This window comes from Mastomys coucha, unplaced genomic scaffold, assembly GCF_008632895.1.
Source record: "Mastomys coucha isolate ucsf_1 unplaced genomic scaffold, UCSF_Mcou_1 pScaffold5, whole genome shotgun sequence".
NCBI lineage: Eukaryota > Metazoa > Chordata > Mammalia > Rodentia > Muridae > Mastomys > Mastomys coucha.
This window is the reverse complement of record NW_022196911.1, coordinates 6,431,306-6,441,535: the sequence shown is the minus strand read 5'-3', so window position 1 is coordinate 6,441,535 and position 10,230 is coordinate 6,431,306. Positions and strand designations below refer to the sequence as shown.

General features: G+C 45.6%; 1 protein-coding gene across 1 annotated transcript in view; it reads left to right on the top strand.

The window, feature by feature from the left end:
- The window catches only part of Tmem242 (transmembrane protein 242), a 30,001-nt gene extending 19,771 nt beyond the window's left edge, over window positions 1-10,230 (top strand). Inside the window, exons 4-5 of the mRNA XM_031351605.1 lie at window positions 3,426-4,685; window positions 9,655-10,230. Coding sequence (XP_031207465.1) covers window positions 3,426-4,685; window positions 9,655-9,753 — 1,359 coding nt within the window. The 3' untranslated portion in view covers window positions 9,754-10,230. The remainder of the gene's footprint in view (window positions 1-3,425; window positions 4,686-9,654) is intronic.

The window sequence follows — 10,230 nt, the reverse complement described above, 5'->3', positions numbered from 1 at the left end:
TCTTGTGATCTCTCCTTAATCTATCCCAATTAGGAAATGCCTTCATTGCATCATCTCCCAGTTGAAATCAAAAGCCCAGGGTTTTGTCTCCTTTCCTGTTGTCTCTTCTAACCCATGAACCTGCCCTGCTCATGGGCCCTACTGCAGCTTCAGGCTTCTTAGCTTTTCCACACAAGAAAAGTTTCCATGGCCCTGGGTACACAGGAACATAAAATAATTATGTAATTCAAACTTGTATTACTAATTTAAAGTCCTTTTCTTTCTTAGTGGTTAGTCTAAGTTGCTTTTTCACTCTAAATCAACAATTATGAATATGATGCAAAAAAAATGTGATTTGGAGAATTTATCAGAGGAGCGGGCCAGTTCTGTTTTTCAGTGTTTAATTCTTTAACAGAGAGGGAGGGAAAGATGGGGGTGGGAGGTCTGAGTGCTTTCTGGGGAGATTCTCTATCTATGCTTGTGTTCTACTTAGAAGGCCTGACCCTGACAGAGAGAAATACTTTTGGGCTCTACTATTTGTAAAGACTCTCACTTGAGGATCACGTTAGTCGGTGAACAACATAGTTAGATTTTTGACTTAATTAAAAAAAAAAAAAAACTAAAGTTTTCATGTTATGGATTTCAAACTGCAAATAAAGCTTCTTGATTGCTTTCTGCAGAGAGTGCCCTCCATGGAGAGCTGTGGCCACTCCAGTCAGCCAGGACCCTGGCCCCGCCCCTTAGCAGCCCTGTGTTCTGCCTTGAGGATTTCCTCTGCTGGCTGTTGTCACGATTTCTCAAATTTTAAATAATTTTGAGGGATTAAAACATTCTCCCTGCCACCGAGTATTTGTTCTGTTGTGTGTCCAGGGCTGTGGGTGTAGTATGTATGGTGTGTGTGTGTTGCTGCTGTTGTAGGTTGAATGTGGCAGGAGTTTGAGAAAGGCCTAACTAGGAAAAGTAGTTAAGATGCCCTTAGTACTTTTGTAGCTTTTTTTCTTTTCTTTTAATTGCTTCATCAGCCTTCCAAGTAGCCCCTAAAGGGCAAAGCCTTCCCACCCTGTTTGCTTCTCCCCTGACAATCTCAGGTCTGGAGTAACTTACTGACCCTTCTCCTCCATAAGTACTTACTGAATCCCTGTCCCTGTGCCCAGATCTGTTCTAGAGGACTGGAGTGTGCTGATAAATACGGTGAGTTCTCTCTGGCATATCTGTTGTGTTTGTAACACATCATGTAATGGGCTACAAAGTGCAGCACTGACACGGGGTTTTAAAACCTAGCTCAGCTTGGAGGGCTGAGACAGCTCTTCAGTAGGACAGTGTTGACTGGACTCTGAAGAAATTGAAAACAAAGACACCAGAGCTGCCTGGGAGAGTCCAGGTGGAGTGACTGAAGACCAAGGTGTGGTGCAACTGTCGACTGTCTGGATACATGCTGCTGGTCCTGATTCCTGACTTCTCTCTCCTAAGAGATATAACCATAAGGCATGAAGGTATCATCCTGTCTTAACTGTAATATTACATTGCATTTTAATAGATACTTTGAATTAGGTCTCCACTTGAAAGGAGTAACGAGTCACCTAAGATGGAAGGCCAGTAGGCGCTATCTGGCCTCCTCTGTCTGTGTGCATCCTTGAGTAGTCCTCCATCTGCTCAGGGCCATGAACATCTCCCTGTGTCCATGCTTGCCTTCTTAGCATGAGACTTATTGTAAATAAAAAGCTACTTTGTTTGCGGTGTTCTTTATTTTACAGTGTCCTTTTTCCCTCTCCAAATTGATTCAGTTGTGACTGAGGGGAAAGACTGAAGAGGCGGCTGCCTTAGAGATTGCATTTCTGAAGAGGCTCAATCTCTAGTAAGAACATGACTGTGGGTAGAAGCCGTCCAGCAAAGAGTCTTTATGTCCTTGAATCTCACACTCAAGAGCACTCATCCTGGAAAACAGCTTGACTGGTCAGGAGAATCATTACAGAAAGCAGGTGGGGACAGTGGTCAGGTTCAAGTCAGAAGTAGAACAAAGAAGTAAGGGCAATCAGTGACCATTGTGAGCCATTTTACAAGGTCCCTCTTAAAAGCTGGACACCATTCAATGAAGGTTTGGGGTGGGGAGACTGTTTTTTCCTTTTAAATTTTGGGTTTTGACAGCTTGCAGCCATAAATCTGATTGTCAGTGTGGAGAGAATTTAACCGTTAGTGTGCCATGGTGGCTGTCTCCTCCAGGAAGCCTTCCTGGCTTGGAAACATGGAACACCATTAGCAAATCACAAGGCGAAGTTCTACTAACAGTCTCTAAGCTTCTCTGCTGGGCTCTGCTTTCCTGGGCTGCAGTCCAGCAGTGGGAGAAAAGAGTTACTCTTTAATTCTACAAAGTACTTTTTTCTGCCAGGGCTCAACATCCTAAAATTGAAAAATTACAAACAATAAAAGAGCTACCTGGACTTCTCCATTGGAAGAGCATACCACTGCCTTCCCAAGAGAAGTGCTCCAAGTGCTCATCACGTGGGCAGAATTGATTAGTGGGGAGAAAATGCCATCATATGTACTGGGGCCTTTGTAGTTTATTAGGGTTTTCATAAAAATACAATGTTTACATCTTCTCAGAACTTGAAATTAGTTCACAGTACTATCCAGAAATCACAGACGAGATAAGAGGTAACTTTAGTTCACTACTTCAGTAATAATCTAATTTATACATTGGCTAAACGTTAAAAAGTCATTTCAAAGATACCTTCATTTTATAGAGGGCTACAGGGCCATCTTGTTCCTTAAGAACTTGGAGGGCTTAGGGAAAGATTATTGTTTTGATTTTTGTAGGTTTTTTAAATTTTGTCTGTGTGAATATGTGTGTAAGACCGTGGAATTTATGTTACCATGTGGACTCTTTGCCCACAGAGGCTAGAGCACATTCGATGTCTCTCAAGTTGGAACTAAAGACAGAGTTGTGAGCCACCTGATGTGGGTCCTGAGATACCAGCCTGGGTCCTCCACAGGGGCACTAGGCGCTCTTCACCACTGAGCTGTTTTTTGCTGTTTAATTTGGAAGCAACCACAAGCTTTCCTTTAGCAGGAGAAAGAAGGGAGTGCTCTTCCTATGTAAACCAGATTGCCCCTCCGTCCTGCGGCCTTTTCCAGGTGTGCACCATGGGTAGGATACAGATAAAAATCCTTCCTAAAGGATGCTTCTGCTTGATGCACTGAACCAGGGGCCCATTTCTCCAGCTAACCTGCCTCTTGGCAGACAGTACACCCACCCTTGTTGTGGTTCAAGGTTTTAGCCTCATTTTCATCTGGAGTTGCCAAAAACAATCTTCTTGCTATGTCCACTAAGAACAAAAAACAAATAATTCCAGGGTTCTGGATTAGGCTTTATATATCAATAGCAAAGAATATGGATTTGTAAAAACAAACTCCAGTATGTCCTTGCTGGAGGCGGAAGTCCTTTATAGAGCCATAGTGCAGGCCTATGTACAGTTTATAGGAGCAAGAAGACCCAGCTGCGCACTGAGCCCATGCGCAGCACTGTTGGAGGATTGCGCAGCCGCAGTGGGAGGAAAGGCTGCGTCTGTGCTGCCTGGCAACGGCCATTCTGGCCTCAACTGCCTTCCTCACCCTGTTCACTTCCTCCACCTGAGTGCGCAGCCATGGCCTGGGCTAGAAGCATCTTGAGAGCTAGCAGAAGTGTGGGTACAGCCAGTGTAGATTTCAAGGGCTTCGGCATAGCTCTATGGCCCAGTCAGGTACTGTGTGTCCCTCCCAACCTGGCCCGGTGTAGCCTCACCCCTACATCCACCATGGCGACTGTGAAGGGTAAACTTATCCAGCACATCAGCTCCGAAGAGCCCGTTCTCCACAACAAGGTCTCCATTGTAGGAACAGGATCAGTCGGCATGGCCTGTGCCATTGGCATCATAGCAAAAGGCTTGACTGATGAGCTTGCCCTTGTTGATAATAATGAAGAAAAAATGAAGGGTGAGACAATGGATCTCCAGCATGGTAGTGTCTTCATGAAAATGCCCAACATTGTTTGCAGCAAGGATTTCCATGTCACTGCCAACTCTGAGGTAGTGATTATCACAGCGGGTGCACGCCAAGAGAAAGATGAGACACGCCTAAATTTAGTCCAGCGAAACGTAACCATCTTTAAGGCACTGGTTGCCAAAATTATCAAGCATAGCCCTCGCTGCAAAATTATTATTGTTTCCAATCCAGTGGATATCTTAACTTATGTAACTTGGAAATTGAGTGGGTTTCCCAAAAACCGTATTATTGGAAGTGGCTGTAACCTAGACACAGCTCGTTTCCGTTACATGCTTGGGCAGAGGCTTGGGATCCACTCTGAAAGCTGTCACGGGTGGGTCCTTGGAGAGCATGGAGACTCAAGTGTCCCTGTATGGAGTGGTGTGAACATCGCTGGTGTGCCACTGAGAGAGCTGAATTCAGCTATAGGAACAAAGAAAGACCCTGAGCAATGGGGTGATGTTCACAAAGAAGTCATTGCCAGTGCCTATAACATTATCAAAATGAAAGGTTATACTTCCTGGGCCATTGGCCTGTCTGTAACTGATATTACAGAGAGTATTCTGAAGAATCTCAGGAAAACGCATCCAGTTTCCACCAAAATTAAAGGTCTCTACGGAATCAAAGAAGAAGTGTTCCTCAGTGTGCCTTGTATCCTGGGAGAGAATGGCATATCTGATATTATAAAGGTAAAGCTGAGCCCGACCGAGGAGGCCCAGATGGTAAAGAGCGCAGAGACTATTTGGAAAATCCAGAAAGATATCAAGTTTTAAGTCACCTTTTTAAAGATACTGAAGACAGAAGATGCAGTACATGCCCAAGTGTGGGGTGAACTGGGGGTTCTGAAAGCTAGGTGGTGTCTCATGTTTAGGTCACCTGTTAAGTAGCATCAATGTCTGGGTGACTTTTTCACAGTTTCTGGGTGCTGGCATTAAAAGTGTTCTTGGTGTTAGAAGTACTGATTTTTGCCTGTTGGTATGACATTGAGGAAACCTTTAAGTTCCATTAGTATGTGTACCTGTTCTAGTCCATCTGGGTGGCTTACATGTATGTCTACTCACGTGCCATTTTAGAAAGTAACTCCTGCATTTAAAAGTAAAAATAAGCACACAAATTTTTTTTATGATATATTGTGAGACTGCCTTCATTGGCTTTCACTGAAAAGCTGGAGAAATGTTCTGAATCCCCAGGAGGTGGTGATGTAAAGGGACCAAGAGATGGAATGTTCACATCTTGGGGAGCTTGGTGTCTGTGTCCTCTCATCCAGTCTCCAGCTTTTCTTTAGCCTTCTGTCAGGCAAACTGATGTCTTAGTGATGGGCCCCAGAGATACGTTATGTCAGTAGCTCTCTTCCTGATTCAGCCAGCATAGACTGGGTTGTGCTGTGATAAAAATAATCTCAGTGGTGGGTGGGGAAGGGAGAGTTGATACCAGGAAGTGCTTTACAGTATAAGCATGAAGACCTGTGTTCAGTTCCCAGAATCTCGAGCACTGGGAAGAGACAAGCAGATCTCTGGGGCTCCCTGGCAATTCACCTGTTGTACCCAGCAATCCTCAGGTCCTGGCCAAAGACCCTGCCTCAAAAACCAAGGTGGACAGCTCTTGAACAACACCTGAGATTGGCCTCTGGCCTCCACCCACATGCATGTATACACTCATGCACTTACACACACACACACACACACACACACACAAAAGCATCCTCCAACTCCGTGCCTTGACAATGTACTTTTCACTCCTGCAGGATCACGGAGTGAAGGTGATCTCTTGGGAAGCTCCCCTCCATGACCTCATGGCACTTCTGCTTGCTTTGTCCCTGAGGCACTGCCAAGGCTACAGGTCCCAAGATTTCCCCCAGAGACTGGCCTAGAGAGTCAAGTGTCTGCCACTGAATACCTGGTGTGACCTGTTTGTTCTGTCCACCCACAGTCATGTGGATGTCCAACTTCAAGGACGTGAAGTCCAATCCTCACCTACAGAAACAGATGAGCCTGACCATTGGTGAACACAACGAGTAATGTGTGCCTGTTCTGGTTTTAAACCGTTTTCGAAAGGCTTAGGGGCACTTTGTCATTGTAGTTCACAGAACCAGAGTGGCATGGGAGAGTCCTGGGTATAAGTAGGCAGCCAGTCACTTAGCAAGTTACCCCCCCCCCCAACTCTGGTTTCTCCTGTGTTGGGTGGTGGCCATCATCTCTGCCATGTAGCATTGTAAAGATTAACAGCCCAGTGCTTTGGTACCTGACACAGGCACTGTAGCCACTCAGAAAGCACGTTCACAAACTTGCTGTGCTTTGCAACTGCTGTCAGTATCATGGGGGCTTTATACAGAAGTCCGACTACCAGATTCTTAAATCACCCCCTAGCCCCTTTACCATAGGCATCTCTGGGTTTCTCTCTTAGTAGAGCCTATAATAAGGGCAGATGCTCCTGAACCCACAATGTGCAAACAGAAGCTGAATGAGCCTGTCAATAATAATAATAATAATAATAATAATAATAATAATAAACAGCTTTTACTGCCAACAACTGCCTATTAGAGTTGATTCTGTAAAGATTTATGCGATTAGAGATAATCTGAATAATTTAAGCAGTTTTTCAATACATAATCTTATCAGACAAAATGGTTTTTCAGTTTCTTCTTCCACAGCCCAGACATGCCATGGTAGTGTGGGGCAACACCCATGTACGCAGTGCAGAGCGCAGATACAACCATGCAGTCAGACCTGCTTCACCAGCTGGGATGACTACCCTGCACACATCTGACTATAGAAGGGGGTAGCACTTGCCTCACTCAATATTGAGGGAAGGATGATAAATATGCCAGCACCTGGAACAGGCTCTCTAAGCCACGCCACTGGCTGGTCTCACCCCTGGCATACTGGCTACCCAGCCCTGAGGAAGCTACTGGGAGGTTAATGAGCTTTATTAGAGGCATAAACTCGGTTCTATTCTAACATCTAAGTAGCAGTTAGACCTAGCTCCCTGAATGTCCGACAGATTACTTGTAATACTTTCCCAGTTGCCTGTGGCACTGTAACATTACAACAGAGTACTTGCACATGAGAGCAGCAGGAATTCAGGACAAGGTTCCAGGAGCGGTAGACTCTACTCCAGGGAATACCTTTCCACCTTAATCCTTGCACAGAGCGCGCACACACACACACACACACACACACACCAAGGTCTCCAAGAAACAGCCTGGAGCTGCACACAGAGGCCCTGCTTAGAAGGGTGACCCTGCAACCCATAGCATGGAAATGTACTCTCTCATCAAATGAACAAGGGAAGACCCAGCTGCATGAAGGAGATGCTTTGGGGTACTGTGACCAGAATGAGCACTCATCAGCTTCTAGGGCAGGGGAAAAGTTCCATGCAATAGCTGTGAACCATGCTCAGTATATTTATCTCCAGATGGAATATACTCGACCTTTAAATCTTTCTTTCAAGGGCATCTTTAAACAGGAATAACCCATTGACCTTTGCATGACCTTCACTGATACATATTCGATGTAGATACATATTCAATATAGATATGATTCAAGCTTGGAACCCTATGGAGCCCCATGTTTGAAGCAGCTTGAGAACCTGTTTATTGCCTAATTGTGGACTCTGGTTTTCTGTCTCCACAGTGTGAGGGCATAGGGCCCTGTCCTGAGTGTCCCACATCTGAGCCTATTCCCTGACTACTACTGGCTGTTTGTCAGTTGTGGTTCCTCCTAATGACTCATGTATGATCTCAGGAACAAATAGTAATACAGTACTTGAGGATTGGAAGGCAGACAATCAGGTGAAAAGAGAAGCCACCCTGCCTCCCACCTCCCAGGGTACTTTCTAGTCTTCTGTTCCTAGCAGATGACCAGGCTATCACTGATGCGAGACCATGGAAAACAATTGTGCCCCTACTTATGCTAGACAGTCCAACAGAACAGAAACTGTAAAAGACAGGAGCCAGAAAGACAAAAGGGACAGCAGACTGCAAAGTGTGGCCAGGGAAGCATTGGATTTCAACTCCAAACACCTATGCAGATATAGATATAGATACAATAGGTTGTGAATGGCGTGTTGGACAAGGCTCTCTATGTGAATACTGGATAGTCAGCCTCTGAGTTACCCCTGCCTGCCACCAATTGCAAACAGTAGTCACAGCCACTGTGACCACAAAGGAAACTCCTCCCAGTTCTAGTCCCTCTCCAGGTACTACTGCTAGTGGAGAATCTCTCATGGAGGCTCATCATAGTACAGCCCAGACAAAGCGCTAGGGAGAGACAGTGCCCATGTTTATATTCAAGATCAGTGTCTGACTGGCAGGTTTCTGTAAGCAGGGGCTATCATATTTGCCTAACACAAGAAAGAGACCGGGAAATACAGTGGTACTGAGATGGTAGAAGTGGTTGCCTAGCTATGCAAAGATTAGCAAGTGGGTGTAGAAGATCCAGACAGCTTACCTACAGATTCCATAAAATGGTGAGAATGGTCACACCAAATGGCATGTAACTCTAAAGCCATGCTTTTAGTAAACATGCGGTGGTGTTTACATCCATGAGAGCTTAGCGCCTGGAATACAGCACACACGTCTGGATAGCGCTCCAGTGGTCATGGCCTTCCCAGACTGAGTACTACCATGCATCGGGGGCTTTGTGTGCACGCTTCCCTGTTTCCTTCCAGCTCTCCTACATGTATAGGTACTGGCAAGAGAGGAATCAGGACAGGGGCTGGGTTTTGAGCAGAGGTCTATCTGACACTTCTGAAGTCCTGTCACCAAATGTATGATTTGGAGACTGGGAACTAGTGTAGAATTTACAAATATCTTGAAAAAGATGTAAACCCTGAGTCTGGCGACAGGGTAAAGACTTAGCCTCCATTTAAGCAAATACATATCAGCAACAAAAACAAAACAAAAGTGCCTGTGTCTCCAATAGCCCCTTCCAGAAATGATGTGTTGCTGGAGAGTCCTGGCCGCTTGAGGTACCTGCTCAGCACCTGCGACCAGTGGAACGTGTGATGGGCTCAGCCTGTACCATTGTCCTGCTACTGAAAACTCATCACATACACACAGAAGGACGGGCTGAGGGTACACTTAGGAACCCTCTCCCACGTCAGCCATTCCCTCCACGCAGCTTAGCACTACGTGTGTGACTTCCTTGTCCCCTCCTTGACTCGGGCTCAAATCGCCTTTCACTGACAAATTCTCAGTGTAGGTTTTCCACACTGGCTCATAAGAAAATGCTAGAATGTCTGGCATCAGTTTTTTCTCTCTACTGTCCCTCCAGCTCTAAAAATTCTGACTTTGAATGGCCTGAGTTTAATCATGTGTTTAGATGGACAGACATTTTACTGCCTACTGTATCTTTATAAATGAAAACCGCTATACATTCTTCTGATACACAGCCTGGGGGTCTGTTGATTTAGACATGTTGCCTTCTAGACCAAAAGCAACATTGTCTGTTACTTAGTTGGTGGATTCCCACTGGAAAGAACAGGTGTTGTATTATGGCGCTGAATGCAGTCCTCAACGTCCTTGGCCTGTCATTTTGCTCTGTGCTCCTGAAAGGTGGGGTGTCTCCACTCAGCGAAGATGCTGCCTGATGGGGCTTCACCCTCCCTCTTCCTGACATTTGATATTTTGTTTTGTTTTGTTTTGTTTTTTGCTTCCAGATGAAGGACTTTCGAAGTAAGATGCAATCCATATTTCCACCAATTCCCAAGAACCCTGAGTCAGCCGAGGAGTGGGAGGAAGTCCTGAAGTGGAAATGACAACGGGCATGGACAACTCCTAAGCAACGGCCGTGGGAATGGCAGCCTTGGATATGCCACATCTGAGAAAGGGCTGGCTCTCTAGGAACACGTGCCGATGGCCAGAGAACCCACAGGCCACAGCATCACCTTGGCTGCAGCTGTGCACACGGAGGAAATGTTTTCCTAAAGACAACAGTTCAATTACCTAGAAGTTCCCCTTGAGATGGGACCCAGAGGAAATGTTTTTGTTTAGAACAATAAACCATGTTTCATAGTCACAAAAAAGCGGGGGAGGTGGCTGGAGAGATCTCCATGCTAAGAATGCACTCGAAGAGGACCCCAGTTCGTTTCCCAGCTCCCCCTTTTGGGTGCCTCACAACCACCTGTGCCTGCTGCTCCAGGGGATCTGGATTCTGTGTGCACCTGCCCTCACGTGTGTCTACTGCCACAAAAGTATACACAATTAAAAACTAAAAATCCTTTTTTGAAAACTCA